Source organism: Coregonus clupeaformis, chromosome 23 (assembly GCF_020615455.1).
Source record: "Coregonus clupeaformis isolate EN_2021a chromosome 23, ASM2061545v1, whole genome shotgun sequence".
Lineage (NCBI taxonomy): Eukaryota > Metazoa > Chordata > Actinopteri > Salmoniformes > Salmonidae > Coregonus > Coregonus clupeaformis.
The window spans coordinates 27873150-27898229 of record NC_059214.1 but is presented as its reverse complement, the minus strand read 5'-3'; the positions used below and the strand labels follow the sequence as shown (position 1 = coordinate 27898229).

Here is a 25080-nt window from a genome sequence, read left to right as displayed (position 1 = left end):
GAGCGCAAGCTTTTTTTGCGACTTTCTCAAATCATCAATAGCCTATAGTCGCATCATGCAGTCCATATATGTTTTGATTTCTAATACATTCTAAGGTTTCAATCATTACTCTAAATCTATCATAGCCTGTAGGACCTGTTTCAAATTATCACTTTTACACTCAATATAGCCTTCATATGCGCACTCGCTCTGGAATGGGAAAAATATCCTTTCTATTTTATTCAGCTAACATCATCATCAATTATAAAATCATATAATATAAAATAATGACACGGGATTTATAAGCATATCTTGTCTGCTAGATGAAAAAGCCAACAGCCTATGGCATGCCACATAGCCAGATAACATACAGTAATAGGCCAACTCATGAAATACATTTTCTTCATATCATAATGTTTCTTTAGACCTACCTAAAATAAATAATGAATTTATTGTTATGGTGTATATTAAACTGATTTATTAGACTTGTTAAAATGTGAGATGTTCCAAAGGCATGCATCAACAATGTGTATGTGTTGAGGCCTGGAGATGCTAAACGTGTTTATGTTAATTAATGGTCAATTACCATGAGACCAGCAGTCTTTTGCATGACAGTAACCGGCTGACAAAATGTCATGACCGCCACAGCCCTAGTTGTGCAAACCCACAGTTTCATCAGCTGTCCGGGTGGCTGGTCTCAGACAATCCCACAGGTGAAGAAGCCGGATGTGGAGGTCCTGAGCTGGCATGGTTACACATGGTCTTCAGTTGTGAGGCTGGTTGGCGTACTGCCAAATTCTCTAAAATGACATTGGAGGCGGGTTATGGTAGAGAAATGAACATTAAATTCTCTGGCAACAGCTCTGGTGGACATTCCTGCAGTCAGCATGCCAATTGCACTCTCCCTCAAAACTTGAGACATCTGTGGCATTGTGTTGTGTGACAAAACTGCACATTTTAGAGTGGACTTTTATTGTCCCAAGCACAAGTTACACCTGTGTAATGATCATGCTGTTTAATCTGCTTCTTGATATGCCACACCTGTCAGGTGGATGGATTATCTTGGCAAAGTAGAAATGTTCACTAACAGGGATGTAAAAACATTTGTGCCCAACATTTTAGAGAAATAATATTGTTTGTGCAATCTTTTATTTCAGCTCATGAAACATGGGACCAACACTTCACATGTTGTGTTTATATTTTTGTTCAGTGTACAATGCTTAGTCACTGAGCGATGCATTTGAAAAGGTAAGGGTTGCGTCCCAAATGGCATCCTATTCCCTACTATATAGTGCACTACTTTTGACCAGAGCCCAATGGACCCTGCTAGGGAATGGCTTTTGAAAGATTTTTTTCCAATTCCACATTCAGACGTGTGTGTGTGTTTAAACTTGTGTTTGCTTTAGGCAGTTTCCCTTGTCAATGTCCATGTGTTATAAAGAGAGACAACGTTAACCCCATACAAGGTATGCATAGCAGCGAGGACTTGGGGATGGGATACATTGTGTTGCTCTTAGCTATTGACAGTACTATAATACAGACCGGCTCTACTCTGGCTCGGAGCTGTGTATCCTAACTTATCTCCAATTTACGACGATCCCAGTCTGGTCTATTTTTGTTGGTGCACGGCGGACAGAGTGCAGTCACTCACAGCGTTGCTTTGATCTGGAAGAAACAGAGGCAGACTTGTGTCTGCTTCGTGCTCATTGTCCCTGGCTTAGGGACAGCTCCTGTGGATTCAAACCCAGCAGCACACCCAGCATGTCATGTGGAGTACTTGGTCATAAAAGTGAGATGAGGTGTCTGTGTATAGAAGCCCTCAGCCACGTTGATTTATAGGAAAGTAGTTACAGATGCGGTCAAATATATTGGCACCCTTGCACTTTACAATGGAGTGCAATGGAGCAGAATGTTATTTTTTCTCTTTTTTAAAACTGGTTGAATGGTTATTTTTGCCCAGTAGGCACCTTCAACTTACCACAGGTGAGGTAAATTACACAGTAAACGAGATAACTTGCTTCTAACCAAATTAATATGAATTTTGAATAATTAATCCAGACCATTTTATGTCTTTAAAGTGAAAAATCCAAATTTCAGTTCAGATAATTTTTTGGGGGGGTCCTGTGCAGTTGTAAATCAAATAAATAGACGTGTGAACACAATTATTATTTTTTAAACTTATTTTATAAGAAATCGTGCTAGGGTGCCAATATATTTGACCGCATCTGTGTATGTCTCTTGTAATCGCTCCTGTAGAGGTGAATGTGTGTGTGTTTGTGTGTGTGTGTGTGATTGTGTGTGCGTGCCCGCGTCACCCCTGTAGAGGGAATTCAACCCACGCTAAGTTTATCAGCTTTGTTTTAAAGGCACTCAAATGAAGCCAAGTAGCCAACACTCCAAACACAATGAAGCACAGATTCAGAGATATCCTTGGACAACATTCATATTTATCCCCAGTTTGTCCGTAAATGGTATGCCTGGTATGCCAACCGTTCCAGTTAGTTGATTTGTTCACTGACTGAGGTCTGTGCTCTCTGCTCCAGTCCAGCTACTTCTTTTCCATGCAGGGATTGTTAGTTTAGATTCCATTTGCTGTGTCTGAGTGGCCCATTATTCACTCCGTGTTATATTATGGGAATGAGATACTTGTAAACTCAAGCACTGCAGTCAAATATGCCTTATTGATATACCGTACAGCTTTCATGTAAGTCACCATGAAGCCCTGGGAGATTATGTTTCCCTGGGCACAGTAAGTCTGTTTATCCTACATGGCAATCCAGTTGCTTTGTCGTGACCTGTGTCTAAGGTGACTACACAGGTGCCTGAACTGCTCAGTTGCCCATGAACCAGAAGACAAAACGCCCTGTTGATTGCACAGATTCAATTCTAACCTTATGTCCATTCTGTTCACTCCAACGCCAGTTGTGCCTTATAAGATTTGTGTTGGTTTCCCATCTCTACAAGCCCTAAGTAGAGTGTTTTGGCTATATCTTTATAACTGGCTATATCCCAATCAAAAAAAGATAATGCTGGTTCTGATTATAGACTGCCAATTGGCCTGGAGAACAAGATAATGTGTACTTTCTGGGAGTACTAAGACTAGGCATTGGTAATGATGAAGATCAGACAGACACCCTGCTAAGCTCAGCTCTGTACACTTGGCCAAGTTTGTCTTTCTTTCTCCTTGGACTGTGTTGTGGAAAGAGGGCCTGTGCATTGGCTGTGGTTTGGCCAGACTGGTACTTATCTTTGAGTTATCCGTGCTCTATCTGTATTGCCTCAGAGAGTGATAGAGTTCATATTTCCACTAAACCTGGCAGGCACCTGTCGAACTGACCAGAGACTTTGCGATTGTTGTTTACATCATTTTGGAACCACAGACACAAGCAGCGCAATTTATTATTCGTTGTTGTTGTTTTCATGTTGATATCCACTGACAGTTAAATAAAACGTTCCTGGCAGTTTGGCTGTGAACTCTGGTCTCTACTGATTGAGCTAGCCTACATTTTAATTGAAAAAGCATTATTCTCTTAGCACACTGACCTAAGCCCTCGCTCTCCATTATCTAATTTCAGATAATTACCCTTTGAAATGTGGCCATTGTTTGAAGGGTATCAACTGCCTGATAGTAGAACAGAGACCGTTCTGGTCTGATATTATTCTATTGTTTTCAACGCTTCAGTATATTATCTTTTGTTTTGAGGGTGTTATATAGGCCTAGTAGTGCAAGACAAAATATATTTGACAACCTACTGTGCGAAATTAAAGGTCTGATCAGGCACTATGAAGATCTAAAGTTGCACTCATATACTGAAATAGAACATTATCTCTATGACAGTCATTAGTATATTTTCAGTGGAGAGGATGGAACATCTTAACTACTGTTCTATCTGGGGGATGGAGATTCGCTAACGAGCCGCCTAGCGCCCCAAAGCCATAGGGCAAAGAGTCTGATTCAATTAACCCATCTAAAACCACATGTACAGCTATCACAAGTGGCTAATTCAACAGGTATATTACAGGCTTCAATTGGCTCAACAGCCCAAATAGCTCATTTAGCTAATTTCCAAATGATTGTGATTGTTTTCCCCCTGACTGATCCACAGATTGCTTATTATAGCCAAGCTTAATTTTACAATGTATTTATTGTTGAAGTGGCCATGGTCTGTTAGGATAATAAAAAAAATTCAGTGCAACCTTTGTCAATTGAAATGTTTTCAGCCATATTGCTTGTAAACAGGGGACAGAAATTGCAGGCACCACTGGGTAGGCACCTGCAAGGCCAGAGCACTCAGTCTGCCACAGCTGCAACTGAGAGTGTGTGTGTGTGTGCAACACACTACTGCAACACATCCCATCCCATTCATTCACCTCTTCACCGCTCCACTGAGTGTTCTAGGTCAAGTATGGCCATTAGAACAGAGAATACCTCATCCACTGTCAGTCCACTGTCAGTGCATATCATGAGTGTATTCTGGGGTCACTAGCTAGCATTAGATCCCTATAATTCACTATGGCTAGAGTTAGCTCATAGCCTCATGCTGTATGCCAGAGACACAGATGTAGGTCATGACCTCAGATGTAAGCAGATGTTATGTGGTCTGTGTTGATCCTCAGAGGCCCCTTGTAGTTTATGTCATGTTGAGAAGATGGCTAGCAAAAAACACCAGTTTTGATCATGTTAACTTGGTGGTCAGTCATCACTTATTCATAACACCATACTTACTAGGTCACATATACAATGGTTAAAGCTGTATAGCAAAAACAGGTTCACTGATGAACATTTAACATTCTTTGGCGCTACCAAAATGGGTCAGTTCATTCTATCAACCGTTTACAGCTATAGGAGCTGAAATGCATGAAAGTGGGAAAACAAAACAACAATTTTCATAATCATATGACTATACCCTGCCTGCAGACATTTGTCTTTTTAGACTAGGCTACAGTATATCTGTTCTCTCTGTCTCTCTCTGTATCTTTAGAAGGAGAAGAAGATGACTTTATTCATCAACATACACATAATTATGCTTTATCCTAACCCCTCTGAAAGAGAACCAAACACACATAGGTTGTAGAGGTTAATGCAAAGTGTTAGTGTTGGTATCCGTTGCACCAAAGGGCAGTTTGTGTATGGTAGGGTAGAAGGTAGGGTGTTTCCGTGTGGACGGCTGCCCTAAATCTAAACCCCACTCTCCCCTCCTCCCCCCACCTCCTCCACCCTGTTAGTTGTGCATCTGTAGGGAAGCTGGCTGGCTGGGAGCCCTTTGGCCCAGTGTTACATAAGCCTGAGCCCAGCTGAGCCTCACAGGCCAGACTGCAGCCTTTATGCTGCCATACTTCCCTGCGCCACAGAGCACAGCAGAGCACAACTCAACTTAATGACGTCAGCCACACAGAGGCTGTGTCCCTGAGCCCTGGTCAAAAGTAATGCACTACATAGGGAATAGGGTGCCATTTGGGATGTACAGACAAAACAGAGGCTCCTATTGACAAGACTGTTGAGTCGTGTAGAAGAAAACATGTATATATTTTAACTGGAACATAATCACATGTTGTTTTGTTCCCCCAGCTCCAACCTAGACTCATTCTTTCTAACACCATCTGTCCTCACAAGGTGAGCCCTAGAATGCACCTGACTATGGACGACTCCATGCCAGATGATAAATCAGGTTTCTCTGGTTGTGCTTGGAGTAGTACTCTATGGGCCAGTTTCCTGGACACAGATTAATGCTTTTTAGTTCAGGACCAGGCTTCCCTGAGAGCTCGCACGAAGATTATAAACTGCGTATTTTGGGTCCTGGATGCTGATTGGCTGAAACAGCATTTCACGGTTATTACAAACAAATAACTTTTTACTGTTCTAATTATGTTGGTAACCAGTTTATAATAGCAATAAGGCATGGCAGTAGAATAAATGTTTCGGACTCATATCGATGCCACATAGGCTGTTTTCTAAATGGGAAGTTGTTTTTTAGAGGCAGTTGCTCTTTAATAATAAGGCATGGGGGGGGTGGTATATGGCCAATATACCACAGCTAAGGGCTGTATCCAGGCACTCCACTTTGCGTCGTGCTTAAGAACAGCCCTTAGCCGTGGTACAGTATATTGGCCATAAACCACACCCCCTCATGCCTTATTATTAAAGAGCAACTGCCTCTAAAAAACAACTTCTCATTTAGAAAACAGCCTATGTGGCATCGATACTGTCACGCCCTGGCTCGGGGGACTCTCGTATGTTGAGCCAGGGTGTTAGTTTCTATGTTTTGTTGTGGGTTCTAGGTTATTGTATTTCTTTGTTTGAGTGACTCCCAATCAGAGGTAACGAGTGTCAGCTGTTGGCTCGTTGTCTCTGATTGGGAGCCATATTTAACTATCTGTCTTTCACGTTGTGTTTGTGGTTTCTTGTTCATTTCGGTTTGTGTGAAACCGTAGACGTCACGTTTTCGTTTGTGTTTTTGATCGTGTGATCAGTATAATAAAAGAATATGTTCACTTTCAACGCTGCGCCTTGGTCTCCCTCCTTAAGCGATCGTGACAGAAGAAACCACCAAGATGGGACCAAGCAGCGTGTTCAGGAGCCATCGCCAGGGAGATCCCTCACAGATCTCCTTCGCCTCCTGGACTGGGTTAAGCCGAGGGAGGAAGACAAGGGCTTGACATTATGGCAGAAGGGCGAGAAGCTGGCGAGGGATATGGAGACGTGGTCCACGGGTAGGAGAGACGCCCGAAAATTTTTTAGGGGGGCTCACGACGGCGGACCAGCAGGAGGCCGCGATAGAGCGGTCCAGTGGGTTGCCGGAGAAGGCCGCCGGGTTACGGGGGTCACTGGTAGAAGAGGGGATGGAAGGTGTGGAGGCACGGCGAGAGGTACTGGCGTGTGTTGCCAGTCCGGTCCGGCCCGTTCCAGATCCCGGTGGAGAGCCAGTGGTGTGTGTCCCCAGTACGGTCCGGTCTATTCCTGCTCCCCGCACCGAACCTGCGGTGCGCGTCGCCAGCCCAGTCCGGCCCATTCCTGCTCCCCGCATCAAGCCTGTGGTGCGTCTCGTCAGCCCGGCTCTGCCCGTTCCTGCTCTCCGCACCAGGTCTGCGGTGCGCGTCGCCAGCCCAGTCCGGCCCGTTCCTGCTCCCCGCATCAAGCCTGTGGTGCGTCTCGTCAGCCCGGCTCTGCCCGTTCCTGCTCTCCGCACCAGGTCTGTGGTGCGCGTCGCCAGCCCAGTCCGGCCCATTCCTGCTCCCCGCATCAAGTCTGTGGTGCGTCTCGTCAGCCCGGCTCTGCCCGTTCCTGCTCTCCGCACCAGGTCTGTGGTGCGCGTCGCCAGCCCAGTCCGGCCCATTCCTGCTCCCCGCATCAAGTCTGTGGTGCGTCTCGTCAGCCCGGCTCTGCCCGTTCCTGCTCTCCGCACCAGGTCTGTGGTGCGCGTCGCCAGCCCGGTCCGGCCCACTCCTGCTCCCAGCACCAAGTCTGTGGGGCGTTTCGTCAGCCCTGTCCGGCCCGTGCCTGTTCCCCACACCAAGCCAGTGGTGTGCGTCGCCGGTTCGGCACGGCACGTGCCTGTTCCACTGGAGCCGGATCCGCCGCCTAGGCGGAGTGCCCACCCGGTCCCTCCCCTGTTGTGGTTACGTTGGCGCGGTCGGAGTCCGCGCCTTTAGGGGGTACTGTCACGCCCTGGCTCGGGGGACTCTCGTATGTTGAGCCAGGGTGTTAGTTTCTATGTTTTGTTGTGGGTTCTAGGTTATTGTATTTCTTTGTTTGAGTGACTCCCAATCAGAGGTAACGAGTGTCAGCTGTTGGCTCGTTGTCTCTGATTGGGAGCCATATTTAACTATCTGTCTTTCACGTTGTGTTTGTGGTTTCTTGTTCATTTCGGTTTGTGTGAAACCGTAGACGTCACGTTTTCGTTTGTGTTTTTGATCGTGTGATCAGTATAATAAAAGAATATGTTCACTTTCAACGCTGCGCCTTGGTCTCCCTCCTTAAGCGATCGTGACAGATACGAGTCCGAAACATTTATTCTACTGTCATAGTTGACTACAAAGTGTAAATAGTTAAATGTTTGTCATAAAGTCAGTATCCTCCAAAACAGAGTTTTGTGAGACTTGTGGTCATGACTGCATCGCAACATAACTGCATCGCAGCTGCACGTGACCCAATTGTAATGCCTGTGGTAAACTTTGGATATCCCTATGTGGCTAGTTAGGGAACATCGGTAAATTACACAATGTACATGGGACAATATGTTCAAATTCCAATAGCTCCAAATTCCAATGACTTAGAAACGTCAAACCAACTATAAATTGTAGAAATTCATACACAAATATTGAAAGCATTTCATGAGAAAACTAAAAGGTGTGCAACATGAATATTGTCTCCATTACTTTGTGTAATTTATTGATGGTCCCTAAATAGCCCCAGAGATAGGCTATCCAAAGTCAAACCAATTTTGCCACGTTGCACACCAGCCAGCAGAAGCTAATTGGCGAAATAATATGGCTAACTCTTCCCACCTGTGAACACACACAAGAGACACCCACATCAAACCACACCCCGAAACTAACTCACGTTTGAATTCAGTCATGGCTGCTAGCATTTCTTAATTAACCAAATCTACAACGAGGCCAAATCAGGAAGTGCAGTCGCCCTTTAACTATCTGTCTGTAAGTGAGTGAGAGGAGGTGATCGGCTTGGGAGCTTTTACAAGTTTCTTATTTACACAGGGGTCTGACCTCAGTTGTTGAGGCTGGTGTGTCCTCATCTCACATTTTCAGTCACTGTGAAATTTCCCTGTGAAGAATAGTCAGTTTGAAAGCTTTTTCTGTGACCTGTTACCTCAGTTTGAGTTGGAGCGAGCCGTCACTCTCGTGGTCCTCTGTAGCTCAGCTGGTAGAGCACGGCGCTTGTAACGCCAAGGTAGTGGGTTCGATCCCCGGGACCACCCAAAAAATACACAAAAACATTTATGCACGCATGACTGTAAGTCGCTTTGGATAAAAGCGTCTGCTAAATGGCATATTATTATTTTTTTTCTAAAATATGCTTGACGCAGGCATAACTCAACTTGAAGGCCACTGCGTTTACATATACTTTGAAATTACACACACAAAAATACACCTTCTTAGTCATAGTGACAAAATTACACTGAATTGTTGCATATGTTGAAATAGGCCTACAAAAAAAAAAGCCTGCCAAAAGCCTAAAGTGGCAAACGCCCACTACACGCAGAGAGATGATTGCTCATTTGAATAGACTAATTACTACAAGGCCAGTGACATTCATTAGCCAACCCCTGGATGTTCACTGTCAGTATTTGGGGATGGTGTCTCCTAGCAACACAGTGATTTGATTTCTCTCCCATCCTGGTCATCTATTATTTAGATTTTATTGAACCTTTTATTTAACCAGGCAAGTCAGTTATGACAGCCTTGTTTACAATGATGGCCTTTTTACAATGACGGCATAGCCATCGGTAGTTGTATATTTGACCTTTGATTTGTTTGGCCTTTTGATTTGTAGGATAATGATTTGGAGGTAATCAGTGGCAGCCTGGACATATTGTGGCATTAGGTGGGAGTACCAGCCAGGTATGACATCATAGAAGGATGACTGTAAAGGGTTTATTTGTGTGGCAGCAGGTTGATCCTGGACTGGCCTGAGATTAGTCCTGTTGGTGAGATCGGTACTGGGCTTGTATTCACAAAGAGTCTCAGAGTCGGAGTGCTGATCTAGGATCAGGTCCCCCTCTTTCCATATAATATTAGTCATTATGATCTAAAAGTTTAAAGAACCACTGAACACTCTGATTGGTACATGTGTTTTTCTGTTGCTCTTTAGAAATGTCAGTCTTGGAGGTGTGTTTCCCGTTTGGTTAATGATGTTTGTCCCCCATGAGACACTAGACGCAGAAGCCTATTTCACTTCCTCAAAATCCCCAGAATGAAACTAAGATAACTCAAGAAATCGTCAATAAATGTTTATGTTTTTGCAGAGGATGTTTTAGTTGCGCAATTTTACATCTAACTAAGATGTTTGCTGTTGAGCAGGTCTTACGAACAATCACCACAGCTGTTCACCCCATGTTAGTGGGCAAATGGACATCATCAAGTCAAACCCAACCTTAATTTACCCATTGTGACGCATGGATGTTCCAAACTCCATTTTAGACTAGATTGACTTTACGACCAAAATCATCCTATTTACACTTTGTAGTACATTTTGACACTACAATAACTATTTTTGACTCATATTGATGCCACATAGGCTGTTTTCAAAGAGATGTGTTGCTTTTTAAAGGTAGCCGCTCTTTAAACTGATCCTAAATCAGCACTCCTTCTTTAAGACTCTTTGTGAATGCAGGACCGGATGATGATGGTGACTGAGCCTCATATTCAGGGCTGCCAAACAGTAGAGGAGAGGTATAGGACCTGGGTGAGGACTTATTCCATATGAGATCCAACATCGGTCTATGGCTGATTTACTTCTAATGGAGCGAGACTGAGAGGGGGAAGGGTTAACGATGGAGAGATGGGAAGAACAGAGCAGAGGGAGAGATGCTGAAGGTAGGAGGTAATAAAGGCGATTTGTGTTAGGGCAGAAAATATACAATTCCGGCTTGTTTATATAATCCAACCTTGAAAGTGCCCAATTGAAACTTCTTGATTCCTCTGATCTTTGTATTTTAAACCTCTAGACATTCCTGCTCTCCCGCAGAGACACAGTCTGCCCATGTACTGAACCTGTGGCTGAAGACAAAGGCTATGGCTTGAGTCATTACATTTGACATGATTGAATTATTGACCAACCTGAAAACCAAAGTGTCAGATGCATTGTGGCTTGTCTTCCAGGTTGCGGTGAGGAAGGAGGCATTGAGCACTTAGCTTGTTCTCTTCTCAAGGTGGTTACCTTGGTGTTGCTTGCTGAGACTAAACTACTCTATTTTCATGCAGCCTGTTGGAGGTCTGTCAGAGGCAGGGGACAGAGCCATATGTCACCCCTGCCTATTATATGTCACCTCTTCCTATTGACTGGATGCCCTTGGGACACATGCATCCATCCCCTAACCCCAGGCCTGTCATGTCACCCTGCTCCTCTGCTCAGACAGAGCTTTCTGGAGAGATCAGTTTCCTAGCTGCTCATAGCTCCACCGATAGGCCCTGGTGGTCTGTAACCATAACCCAACACATCATTCATGTCAAGTGGATATACTGTGTCTGTGACCAATACATTATTACTACTATGAGCTGTGTTCTTCGGAGGTACAGGGTGGAACATATTGGGGTCATCCTGGGAGACAAGGGAGATGTTTCTCACATATCGTTTTGTAATACCAGACCAGTAGACAATGGGACACCCAGTGTGTGTTGGTAGCCTACACCTATATTTGCAAAACTGTCCTCCTCCTATCAGTGTGATGTATCTGAAGACTTAAGGGTTGCATGATGGAATTCTCATTCCCCATCCTGGGTTTTTGATACTGATCATGATGACCAAAGGGAATTCTACCAAGGTGTTGCCTTTCTTTTCGTTTGGTGAAGGTATTATTTCATAGTGAATATACAGTATCTGCCTTCTTTTAACAAATACATGTGTTTATTATTAGGGTCCCAATGTATGGGAGGAAATTGGATTTGAGTGCTAGCTGTTGACATCAAACGCTCCAGAGCCCACTGTGCCCCATGTGGCTGGTGTTTGCAAAGGGGTCTATATTTGGAATGGCTTTGAGTCTCTCTTCTCTTCTTTTTTGAAGTGGGGAGGGAGATGAACAATTTAAAATGCTTTTTCTTCTGTTCCGTTGGTTGGTGGTGGTGGGCGCACCAACCTTTCTTCTTCAAAGGTGTGAGTCAGAATTCGACATTTATGACTCAACGGGCTCAGCTGCCATCTCCTGTGTCGCATGGCATGAGCATTTAAAATGAGCATTCAGTACCCATAGGAGAACAGCTCCATTTAAAAGCTAAGCTATAGTTTGGCACACAAGACTGTTTAGTACTACAGTAAAGTATTACATTGATATTGTAATCCCCTTAGCCCCCAATCCTCTGGCCAGGATTCAATCAATTGCAGATAGTGAACTTTTAAATACTGTAGCTCTTTCAGAAATACCTTTGATTTACGTTTATGTTCCAGTTGACACTTGAATTGGGGATAGTGTCTCCTAAATTGTCAGTGTGGTTGCGTGCACTGCATGACTTCAGAACCTGGTTCCCTGTCAGAACTGAATGGGTCACGCAATGGGTCTGCAAGTGTCAACTTCCTTCCTCTGTCCGGATTACACTGCTGTGAAAATCAAACACAGTTATTCAGGAAGTCTGTTATTGATTGGATCCTGACCTTCAGGCCTCCATTGCTGTTGTCTCGTCGTTGATTTCATAACGGATCACATGAAGAAGCGTTTGTTGAAATGGGAACACAAGATAGAGCTGTGATTATGAAGAAGTTCCTGGAGGAAAGATACAAGTTAGGATAGTGATATAACCAGGAACAGAAGTGCTTTGTAGTGTGTGTGTGTGTGTGTGTGTGTGTGTCTGTGTGTGTGTCTGTGTGTGTGTCTGTGTGTGTGTACGTTTTATAAAGAAATTGACTAATTTTGCCTCAGTCTGAAGCATTGCAGTGCTAATGTATTCAAGGTAATTCATTTACCCTCTCGTTGAATTTACTGCGCTAGCTAATGTAGAACAGGTCAAACTTGTGTCACATTTTGAGAAAAGGCTTTTTCCCCATTATAAACATTGCCTCATAGAGAATGCCCACCTTCTCTTTTCACTGTGACACCCCATTATGTCTGGCTCTACTTTGGAGATACACTTAGCTACTGTCAGCCTGAAGAAGAGGAATGTCATTATCTTCTGAATATCATCATCCATTCCCAGGTGGGTAAAATGTTCCTGGAGATATTCTTCACTCTCAGAGTTAGTTTGGACCAACATGATTAGGGCCCAGTAATTCTAAGTAATCGTCAGTTGAAAACTGTTGCTCACCGTCACAAAAAGTGAAACGTTTGGATTCTTAGAGCCTTCCCGCTTATCATCACATGGACTGAATCAGATGTTTCAATAGGATATCTGATGGGGCTTTTGGTAAATGAAAAATGTCCGATTCCTGCACGTTTTCTTTTTTCTTTTCAAATGACATGTATCTTAACCAACAAACGGCAGCACATTTGCCTTGCACATGAGAGCATTATAGGACATTGTAGGACCGTAACATGTGGCACCTCACAGTGCCGTGTGATGCTGCTCACAATAAGCAGCAAGCAGCCTGGCCTGCACATGACTTGCATTTATTTTAGCACACAATGCACTTCATTGTGTTGACTTGTACCACACTATATAGGGATTCACATTTAGACCATATCAAACCATTCTCCACTAAACATTCTCAACCTGATGACTGTCCTGTAAACGGGGGAATTTAAAATGATTATTATGATACATCTTTTTGTGTGATTTTTTGTGTGATTTTTTAAAACAATACATAACATACACATACAAACAACAACATACAGACTCACACCAACATCCACAACATCCACCCTGCCTAGACCCACCTGCTCACACCCCCATCTCCAGCACCCGCATCACTCTCCGCCACATGGCCTCAAACTGCACCATTTTGTTTCTCTCCATCGCCCACGCACTTTCAACATTTAGATAATAAAGCATTTAACCTTTCCATTGTGCTAACGATGGAGGATTACTTGATTTCCAGTTTTTAAGTATATGTTTTTTCAAGATGATTGACGAGAAAAGTATCTTCCAACCCATCGGGTATCTCACTGCATCCTCATATGCCATGTCTTGAAATATGCAAACTGATGGATTAAAAGTACATTTACATTGTAACATTTCTGACAGTCAACTTTCTAACTCCGCCCATAACTTTTGGACTTCATAGCATTCCCAGCAGGCATGGATTATTGAGTCATTGTTAGTTTTACACTAAAGACATGACTCTGTCGTTGTGCTGTAGAATTTGTGAGTTTTGTCCCTTGTGTAATAAATTCAATACATTAGTTTATACTGGATTAAGTTTACATTTTTGCTACCTGTAATTTCATTAGTTATGTTCCAACATTCCCTCCATCTTGTACCCATATCAGTTATTTTTAAGTCTTGGTTCCAATAGGGCCATTTTAAATGTTGATGCTAGATGTTGTCACGTGTTGCCTAGCATAAATTGAAGGGGGTGGAGGTCATAATTACACATGGGTCCTGGGAGTCCTACATTTTCCACTTTTCATAGAATATACTTGAGTTCACTGTATGCAGAGTTACAGCAGTTTGTCATCTGCTCATTATAAACCATCTACGGTCTAGCTGTCGGTGAAACACACTACATTTTCAATGCCCCAGTGACAAATGAAATAAAAAAGGCAATTTTCTCAAACTCAACACACCAAATAAAGCTGTCAGCAGCGATATGCACTACGGCATCTTGTCATCATGTCAGACATGGCTGATGAGTGTGACAACAGTTCCCCTCAGAGGCCCTGGCTGGATCCTGGTGGGACGCTTGATATTGAGTTGTTTCTTCTCCTCAGCAGAGAAGCGCGACTCTCTCTCTCTCTCTCTCTCTCTCTCTCTCTCTCTCTCTCTCTCTCTGGATGATGGGTAGGTAAATATTGACACCAGTGCTGTCTTGCTCTGCAGGGTTTTATGGCTCCTAGCCACTGGCTGATAATTATTAATCTCCCTCTAAAATAATGTTGCACCTAGAAAGGTACGCAGGTGATCTAGTGCGCCGCTCGTTCCCTGGTTACTACAGACGCAAGAAACACGGAACACAGGACAGGACTCAATTAGCATGGCTTGGTAAACAGAAACACGACCACAGAAAAATGTGTTTACACTGACACACTCCATTATTATAGCGGTTAAATACAGAAATGGGTCAGTAGGATTTGTAATACCATATTTGTTTTTAAGTAAAAATAGCCTGAAGACCATAGTGATTTATAATAGCCTGAAGACCATATTGATTGGAAATGTTCACAGTGCAGATGGTTAATAGAACCAGACATGGTGTTGGAGAGGACATGACTGTTATTTCAACAAATGTTTTATCAAAGGTTTATAAGCTATCTATAAACTAATGGTTTACAGTTGATAAACTACTTATAAACACTGTTTAAAGTATATTTCAAGTGTACTAGGAATTATCCTGGCCTTATTCGAACAGGAGGAAAACATGTTCTGATGTCAGCGACAGTTCTGACAGCAACAGTTCTTTACTGAGCAAATGAAAAACTGTTACCGCAGGTGTGTTAAAATTTCTTCTTCCAGATCCTAGGTCTATTCCTTTTTTTCTGCTTGGTTGTAGTTATTCTGAGTAATGTGAGATTTTTATGTGGTGTTGCTGAGTGCTGCAGGAGACATCCATTAACTAGAAAGAGACAGTACCACACCGTGCAGGGCTTGACCTCTCCCGTGTTCACTCTGCTCTGCTCTGCATGTACTACACACACACACACACAAATACAGGGACAGGGAGGAATAATGTAATGCACCTGGGGAGAGATAGATCCATTAGGCAAACAGGGTTTGTTGTCTAGGGGGGGCTGTTCAGGGGTCTCAGTTGTGTACTTGTTTGGATTACAGGCAGGCAGTATTACATCCACCTGCAACATGCTCCACTACTCTCCCTGTAGACTCACAGTAATAGGACTGGGACCTTGGTTGACTTCAAGTACTTCAAGTGGGAGTGGGTTTTTTACTGGATTGCAAGGTTTGTTGATGTAGCTGTCCTCGAGGAGGGAGGTAGAAAGCTAGGCTCTCTTAAAGAAGGTATTGCTGTGTTCACTGTCATCATGAAGCTCAGCCATTTTAGTGCATTCGCCACCTTTGCCAGACATTTAGGACATCAACAGAACACGTTAAAAAGTCCAGAGTCTGGTAAGTGGAGTGACTTTTGTCATCCTTTGTAGTCTGAGACCTCACTGGCTTCCTAATATGGTCGGACCAGGCCTGGGAAGGGAGTATAAATAGAGTAGGATTGTTGTTTGGGAATATTTGCATTGACCAGCTGGAAGCCTTCTCTGATGCTCTGTTGTTTCCATGGTAGTGCAGTGGGGCTGGAGAGGGGATGCAAATCCCTCAGCCTGGCCTTAGTCTGCCCTGGCTTCAGCAGCTGCCTTACTGACGCTACTGGCCTACTACTAATGCAACTACTACTCTTTTAGGCTCGCTTAGATAGCTCAGTAGTAGGGAAGGGCCTTTTTTGCCCTGTGCAACATCCACATGACCGTATCTGCTGCTCAGAGCTGGTAACCTCCACCAAAGGTATCTGCATGCTTCCCATCCGAAACAGTTCGTGAATATATTATGATGACATTTTGTGACATTTTTGTTCGTTTTGGTCGTCGGCAAAGGTTTTTTCAGCTGTTCGTGCACACACATTTTTTTCCTGAGGCAAGCCGAAGTTCATTAACCGAAGTCTACGCCCCTTCGTCTGTGATTGGTCAACAGTAGGGATTCTTCAATTAAGTGTTTGTTGTCATTCAACGAGAGACGACTCATTTTCATGCAAAAAAAAAAATATGTGAGTAATACTGCACCTAACATCTTAGTTAGATGTAAAATTGCGCGACGAAGACGTCCTTGGCAAAAACATCAAAATGTATTATAGATTTCTTGACTTATCTTCTGACTATTTTGAGGAAGTGTACAGTATACTGGCTACAGCGTCTCAAGAGGGACAAACAGTAGCTGGGGTTCAACCAGTTGACCTGTAGACTGTCATTATGTAGTTATGTAGTTATATAATGGTCAGGGGTCAATGCAGCTCCACAAAGCTTTTAATACACTTTCCTGTTTAGAGTAGAAAAACACATCAACCTCTTCTGGGTCTCTGTGGGAGAATCTCAATCGCATACTCCTCATGTCCTCTCTCCTCGACTCCTCAAAACCCATTGGAGGAGAAGGTCAGAGGGGAGGGACCTCTGGCTTTATCATCCAATGGGTTTTGAGAAGGAGGCGAGGAGAGAGGACGCGAGGAGTATGCGATTGAGATTCTCCTATTCTCTTGTCTCCCATCTCCTCATCTCTGTTTCTCGCTCTGTGTGTATTTTCTTTTTCTTTCTCCACAGTGCTAACTCTCTCTCTCTATCTCGCTCGCTCTTTTCTTTTCTTTTCAGTTGTTTTGTTCTACTTTAAGCCTTTTCTCTTTTCTCTTAAGCCTCAAGAGAGATCTCACTAATAGAATATTGACTCTATAAAGACATGTTTTGTTTGTTCGTCATTGGACATGCCATCGGCGTGAGTTCGACTCAGCTGCTGATTCTCTGATTCAGTCCATGTGTGGTTTCTGTGAAAGGGATGGCTGTAGCCTATGGCTGCCAGTCTCAGGACAACAGTGTGCGCCTTTCATCTCTGCTGACTGAGGGTAGTTCAGACAGCCTTCAGGTGCCTGGTGTTATGTACCAGATCACACTTGGTTTGAAATAGCCGCCTACTATTTGTCGTCTTACTTGTGCTTGCCTGGTGCAATAAAACCAATATAATAATACCAAAAAGGTGCAACTCCACCCACCTGGCACTCCAGGCAGGCTCAATCAAACAGAGTATTTAAAAGAAAACAAATACTAGTTATGTTTGTACAGATGGCCTGTAATCACTACTGATTGGCCCTGTCAGTGAGACATTACCCAATCGGCACTGTCAAATTAGTGTCAATACTCTCCCATTTCTCTCAAGGAGGATGACGCTCTCTTACATACAGTTGAAGTCGGAAGTTTACATACACTTAGGTTGGAGTCATTAAAACTAGTTTTTCAACCACTCCACAAATTTCTTGTTAACAAACTATAGTTTTGGCAAGTCGGTTAGGACATCTACTTTGTGCATTTTTCCAACAATTGTTTACAGACAGATTATTTCACATATAATTCACTGTATCACAATTCCAGTGGGTCAGAAGTTTACATACTGTCACAATCGTCATAATGAGCGGACCAAGGCGCAGCGTGATATGAGTACATACTTTAATAGTACTTAGCAACACGACACAATACAACAAAAACAACAAAACGATACGTGAAGTCCTCGGTCAATAACACAAACCTACACGGAACAAGATCCCACAAAACACAAGTGCACAACAGGCTGCCTATGTATGGTTCCCAATCAGAGACAACAAGCAACAGCTGATTCACGTTGCCTCTGATTGAGAACCACCCCGGCCAACATAGAAACACATAACCTAGAACAGAACATTACATTTTTGACATTTACATTTTAGTCATTTAGCAGACGCTCTTATCCAGAGCGACTTACAGTTAGTGAGTCATTCTTTAAAAAATTTTTTTTTTATATATATATATATATATATTATTTTTTTTACTGGCCCTCCGTGGGAATTGAACCCACAACCCTGGCGTTGCAAACGCCATGCTCAACCAACTGAGCTACATCCCTGCCGGCCATTCCCTCCCCTATCCTGGACGACGCTGGGCCAATTGTGTGCCGCCCCATGGGTCTCCCGGTCACGGCCGGCTACGACAGAGCCTGGATTCGAACCAGGATCTCTAGTGGCACAGCTAGCACTGCAATACAGTGCCTTAGACCACTGCGCCACTTGGGCGCAGTGGAAAACGAAACATAGACACTACACAAAGAAACTAACACCCTGGCTCAACATACAAGAGTCCCCAGAGCCAGGGCGTGACAGTACCCCCCCCAAAGGCGCGGACTGCGACCGCGCCAACATAAACCCAACAGGGGAGGGGCCGGGTGGGCATTCCACCTCGGAGGCGGATCCGGCTCCGGGCGTGACCACCCCCCTCTAACAACCCCCCCGTAGCGCCCCTGGTCTGGTCCCGCTGGCTGGAGCTGGACTGGACATCGGTGGAGCGGATTGCTTAGGCTCCGGTGTGGAGCAGCTGACCGGTACCTGACCAGGCACGGGCTGTGCCGGACTGACGACGCGCACCACAGGCTTGGTGCGGGGAGCAGGAATGGGCCGGACCGGGCTGACGACGCGCACCACTGGCTTGGTGCGGGGAGCAGGAACGGGCCGGACCGGGCTGACGAAGCGCACCACTGGCTTGGTGCGGGGAGCAGGAACAGGCCGGACCGGGCTGACGAAGCGCACCACTGGCTTGGTGCGGGGAGCAGGAACAGGCCGGACCGGGCTGACGAAGCGCACCACTGGCTTGGTGCGGGGAGCAGGAACAGGCCGGGCCGGGCTGGCGACGCGCACCATTGGCTTGGTGCGAGGGGCAGGAACAGGCCGGGCCGGGCTGGCGACGCGCACCATTGGCTTGGTGCGAGGGGCAGGAACAGGCCGGGCCGGGCTGACGACGCGCACCATTGGCTTGGTGCGAGGGGCAGGAACAGGCCGGGCTGGCGACGCGCACCATTGGCTTGGTGCGAGGGGCAGGAACAGGCCGGGCCGGGCTGGCAACGCGCACCATAGGCTTGGTGCGAGGGGCAGGAACAGGCCGGGCCGGGCTAGCGACGCGCACCACAGGCTTGATGCGAGGGACAGGAACAGGCCGGGCCGGGCTGGCGACGCGCATCACAGGCTTGGTGCGAGGGACAGGAACAGGCCGGACCGTACTGGGAACACACAACACTGGCCTTGTGTGGGGATCAGGAACGGGCCGGACCGGACTGGTAACACACCTCAGTACCTCTCACCGTGCCTCTACACTCTCCCTCCCTCTAACGACCAATGGCCCCCGTAACCTGGTGGCCTTCTCTCCTCGTCCACAAACTCGCCCTGTATCTGCCTCCAGCAGCCCCGTCGTCCATGTCGTGTGCCCCCCCAAAAAAAAATTATTGGGGGTGCCTCTCGTCTGTCCGACGACGGCCCGGTTGGCGCCGCTTCTCCTCTCCTGCCTGGGTCTCCCCCTTCATCGCCCTCCGGTAACGGACGGCCTCCTCATCCGTGATCTGCCCCCAACCGAGGAGGACATCCACTAACGTTACCTCCGGCGTTTGCTCCTGGACACGCTGCTTGGTCCTGTATTGTTGGGATCTTCTGTCACGATCGTCGAAAGGAGTGGACCAAGGCGCAGCGTGATATAAGTACATACTTTAATAGTACTTAGCAACACGACACAATACAACAAAAACAACAAAACGATACGTGAAGTCCTCGGTCAATAACACAAACCTACACGGAACAAGATCCCACAAAACACAAGTGCACAACAGGCTGCCTAAGTATGGTACCCAATCAGAGACAACAAGCAACAGCTGATTCACGTTGCCTCTGATTGAGAACCACCCCGGCCAACATAGAAACACATAACCTAGAACAGAACATAGAAAACGAAACATAGACACTACACAAAGAAACTAACACCCTGGCTCAACATACAAGAGTCCCCAGAGCCAGGGCGTGACACATACACTAAGTTGAGTGTGCCTTTAAACAGCTTGGAAAATTCCAGAAAATGATGTAATGGCTTTAGAAGCTTCTGATAGGATATATATATATATATTTTTTTTTATCATTTGAGTCAATTGGAGGTGTACCTGTGGATGTATTTCAAGGCCTACCTTCAAACTCAATGCCTCTTTGCTTGACATCATGGGAAAATCTAAAGAAATCAGCCAAGACCTCAGAAAGAAAATTGTAGAACTCCACAAGTCTGGTTCATCCTTGGGAGCAATTTCCAAATGCCTGAAGGTACCATGTTCATCTGTACAAACAATAGTACGCAAGTATAAACACCATAGGACCACGCAGAAGTCATACCGCTCAGGAAGGAGATGCGTTCTGTCTCCTAGAGATTAACGTACTTTGGTGCGAAAAGTGCAAATCAATCCCAGAACAACAGCAAAGGACCTTGTGAAGATGCTGGAGGAAACAGGTACAAAAGTATCTATACCCACAGTAAAACGAGTCCTATATCGACATATCCTGAAAGGCCGCTCAGCAAAGAAGAAGCCATTGCTCCAAAACCGCCATAAAAAAGCCAGACTACGGTTTGCAACTGCACCTGGGGACAAAGATCGTACTTTTTGGAGAAATGTCCTCTGGTCTGATGAAACAAAAATAGAACTGTTTGACCATAATAACCATCGTTATGTTTGGAGGAAAAAGGGGGTTGCTTGCAAGCTGAAGAATCACACTTGAAGAATCACAAGCTGAAGAACACCAATACTAAATGAGTGTATGTAAACTTCTAACCCACTGGGAATGTGATGAAAGAAATAAAAGCTGAAATAAAACATTCTCTCTACTATTATTCTGACATTTCACATTCTTGAAATAAAGTGGTGATCCTAACTGACCTAAAACAGGGAATTTTTACTAGGATTAAATGTCAGGAATTGTGAAAAACTGAGTTTAAATGTATTTGGCTAAGGTGTATGTAAACTTCCGACTTCAACTGTAGTTGGACAGACATGCACTCTCAGACGCACATACACACACACACACACACACACACACACACACACACACACACACACACACACACACACACACACACACACACACACACACACACACACACACACACACACACACAGGCCCACATGCCTGTCCTCAGTGTGCAGTGTGAGTTATTCTGGCTGGAGATATGTGTGCAGGAGTACAGTTCAGATCGGCTGAGACAGACAGACGGATGTTATGAACCATGGTGTGTGTGTGTGTCCTGGTGCCCCTGATAGCAGACAGACAAGCTTAGTCCGAAATGGCACCATATTCCGTATTTAGTGCACTACTTTTGACAAGGGTCGATAAAGGTCTTGTCAAAAATAGTGCACAATGTAGGAAGTTATGTACCATTTAGGATGTAGACACAGTCAGACAGTGTTGAGGGAATTAGTCGTGGAGGGGATTGAAATAGTCTACTGTAAGAGTTCTGTATTACATTTATTTAAAACTCTCTTCTTTCTCTCCCTATTTCTTCCTCTCTCTTCTCTCTCTCTTCTTCCCTCTCCCTCCCTTTCTCCCCCCCTCTCCAGATAGTGTCCAACGTCCTGATCTTCTCCTGTTCTAACATTGTGGGGGTGTGTACCCACTACCCAGCCGAGGGCTCCCAGAGACAAGCCTTCCAGGAGACCAGGGAGTGCATCCAGGCTCGCCTCCACTCACAGAGGGAGAACCAGCAGCAGGTAAGGCCCATCATGGGACTGTGGAGGACTCACAGGCAGTAAATTACTTGACATAGTCAGGGCTAGTTAATGCTGGTGTTAAAAGGGCTTTATAAATACATCTAATTTATGTATTGATACTTAATTATTATTATTATTGGAATTATAGTAATTAGTTGATATTATGGTAAGTGATAAAGATCTCTTGGTATAGTTGCAGCAGATACTTTGATATAGTGTTTTCTGACATACTACACTCACACACATGACACTTACACTGTCACATGACTCTGAAGGACCTAATAGGAGACAGGAGGTCATAGAGAGCAGGTGGTTCAGATCACCTGTAATGACGTCTGGTTCTTGGAAGTCTAGGGTTAAAGCTGCAATCCATAGCGGTGAACCTGCCACGTCCGTTCGCGATATTACAACAACAAAGACGTTACTTCAAACAATGAACACTTTTTTCCCCCTCTGACATCATTGCACATCATTGCACGTGTGATAGAACAGCAGAGGATGTACTACCATTTTTTTTTTTACCACGATGCTGGATGCTCATTTCCTCAAAACAAAAACAATAACAAATGCGCCTGGGGCGGCCAGTAGCGGCCAGTGGCGCTGTTTCACCTATCGTGGATCTCAGGTTTAAACTTATTTTCCCAATGGGGAAATTATGAAATATCAATAGGCTACATGGAGGGGACAAAGATTTCCTAGTAACCAAGATCTGCGCTTACTTAAGTGACCTTTGGCTTCTGCTCCCTATAGACCCACAATGTCACAGCCTTAGAAAGTAGCAGCCGTCACCAAGTAGACAATCACCCCAGGTGTTGACAATTAGGACAGGTAGTGATGTAAGAGAGTAAGACGAACGCTGAGTCTGAAATGAAACCTTATTCCCTATAGTCAATATAATGCACTTTATAAACTGGGTGGTTCGAGCCCTGAATGCTGATTGGCTGAAAGCCGTGGTATACCACGGGTATGACAAAACATGTATTTTTACTGCTCTAATTACGTTGGTAACCAGTTTATAATAGCAATAAGGCACCTCGGGGGTTTGTGATTTATGACCAATATACCACGGCTAAGGGCTGTATCCAGGCACTCCTCATTACATTTACATTTACATTTACGTCATTTAGCAGACGCTCTTATCCAGAGCGACTTACAAATAGGTGCATTCACCTTATAGCCAGTGGGATAACCACTTTACAATTTTATTTTTTTGGGGGGGTAGAAGGATTACTTTATCCTATCCCAGGTATTCCTTAAAGAGGTGGGGTTTCAAATGTCTCCGGAAGGTGGTGAGTGACTCCGCTGTCCTGGCGTCGTGAGGGAGCTTGTTCCACCATTGGGGTGCCAGAGCAGCGAACAGTTTTGACTGGGCTGAGCGGGAACTATGCTTCCGCAGAGGTAGGGGAGCCAGCAGGCCAGAGGTGGATGAACGCAGTGCCCTCGTTTGGGTGTAGGGACTGATCAGAGCCTGAAGGTACGGAGGTGCCGTTCCCCTCACAGCTCCGTAGGCAAGCACCATGGTCTTGTAGCAGATGCGAGCTTCAACTGGAAGCCAGTGGAGTGTGCGGAGGAGCAGGGTGACGTGAGAGAACTTGGGAAGGTTGAAACACCAGACGGGCTGCGGCATTCTGGATGAGTTGTAGGGGTTTAATGGCACAGGCAGGGAGCCCAGCCAACAGCGAGTTGCAGTAATCCAGACGGGGAGATGACAAGTGCCTGGATTAGGACCTGTGCCGCTTCCTGTGTAAGGCAGGGTCGTACTCTCCGAATGTTGTAGAGCATGAACCTACAGGATCGGGTCACCGCCTTGATGTTAGCGGAGAACGACAGGGTGTTGTCCAGGGTCACGCCAAGGCTCTTCGCACTCTGGGAGGAGGACACAACGGAGTTGTCAACCGTGATGGCAGTCCTTCCCCGGGAGGAAGAGCAGCTCCGTCTTGCCAAGGTTCAGCTTGAGGTGGTGATCCGTCATCCATACTGATATGTCTGCCAGACATGCAGAGATGCGATTCGCCACCTGGTTATCAGAAGGGGGAAAGGAGAAGATTAGTTGTGTGTCGTCAGCGTAGCAATGATAGGAGAGGCCATGTGAGGATATGACAGAGCCAAGTGACTTGGTGTATAGCGAGAATAGGAGAGGGCCTAGAACTGAGCCCTGGGGGACACCAGTGGTGAGAGCACGTGGTGCGGAGACAGCTTCTCGCCACGCCACTTGGTAGGAGCGACCGGTCAGGTAGGACGCAATCCAAGAGTGAGCCGCGCATAAGAACAGCCCTTAGCCGTGGTATATTGGCCATATACCACACCCCCTCAGGCCTTATTGCTTAAATATAGCAGTGTTTCCCAACTCCGTTTCTCGAGTACCCCAACAGCACACATTTTAGTTATAGCCCCGGACAAAAACACCTGATTCAACTTGTCAAGCGCTTGATGATTAGTTGACAAGTAGAATCAGGTGTGCTTGTCTGGGGCCACAACAAAAATATGTACTGTTGGGAGTAGTGGACGACTGGAGTTGGGAAACACTGTATATAAACACTATATAGGGAATAGGGTGCACTTCGTATATAGAGGTTGTCATTTTGGATGCAAACCAAAGCTACAGGTTGAATTGAACCCAGGATCAGTCTGTGTTCATAGTATAGGCCAGGACATCCTAGCACAGTAGGTTTTCCAAATGCCTTGTTCATAATCAGATTCATGCCTAACATGAGTAGCTACTAGCAGGCGGCATATGCTTTGTTAGTCACCCAGCATAAGGGCTGTCTTCACAGTAACTAGATGAATGGCGACAGTAATAATGACTGCAGCTCTGCAAGCCACAAAGCAGAAAGAAAGAGAGAGAGAGAGAGCAAGAGATCAAATCAAATCCAATTTTATTTGTCACATGCACCGAATACAACAGGTGTAGACCTTAACGTGAAATGCTTACAATGCAATTTTAAGAAAATAGAGTTAAGAGAGAGAGAGATAGAGAGATAGAGAGATAGAGATAAACAGAGTGAAAAAGAGAGAGCGAGAGTAGAGAGAGAGAGAGAG

At 45.2% G+C, this 25080-nt stretch overlaps 1 protein-coding gene across 1 annotated transcript in view; it reads left to right on the top strand.

The window, feature by feature from the left end:
* LOC121537021 (adenylate cyclase type 5-like) overlaps nucleotides 1-25080 on the top strand; it is a 134669-nt gene that overhangs the window by 49605 nt on the left and 59984 nt on the right. The window contains exon 2 of the mRNA XM_041844752.2: nucleotides 21892-22041. Coding sequence (XP_041700686.2) covers nucleotides 21892-22041 — 150 coding nt within the window. The remainder of the gene's footprint in view (nucleotides 1-21891; nucleotides 22042-25080) is intronic.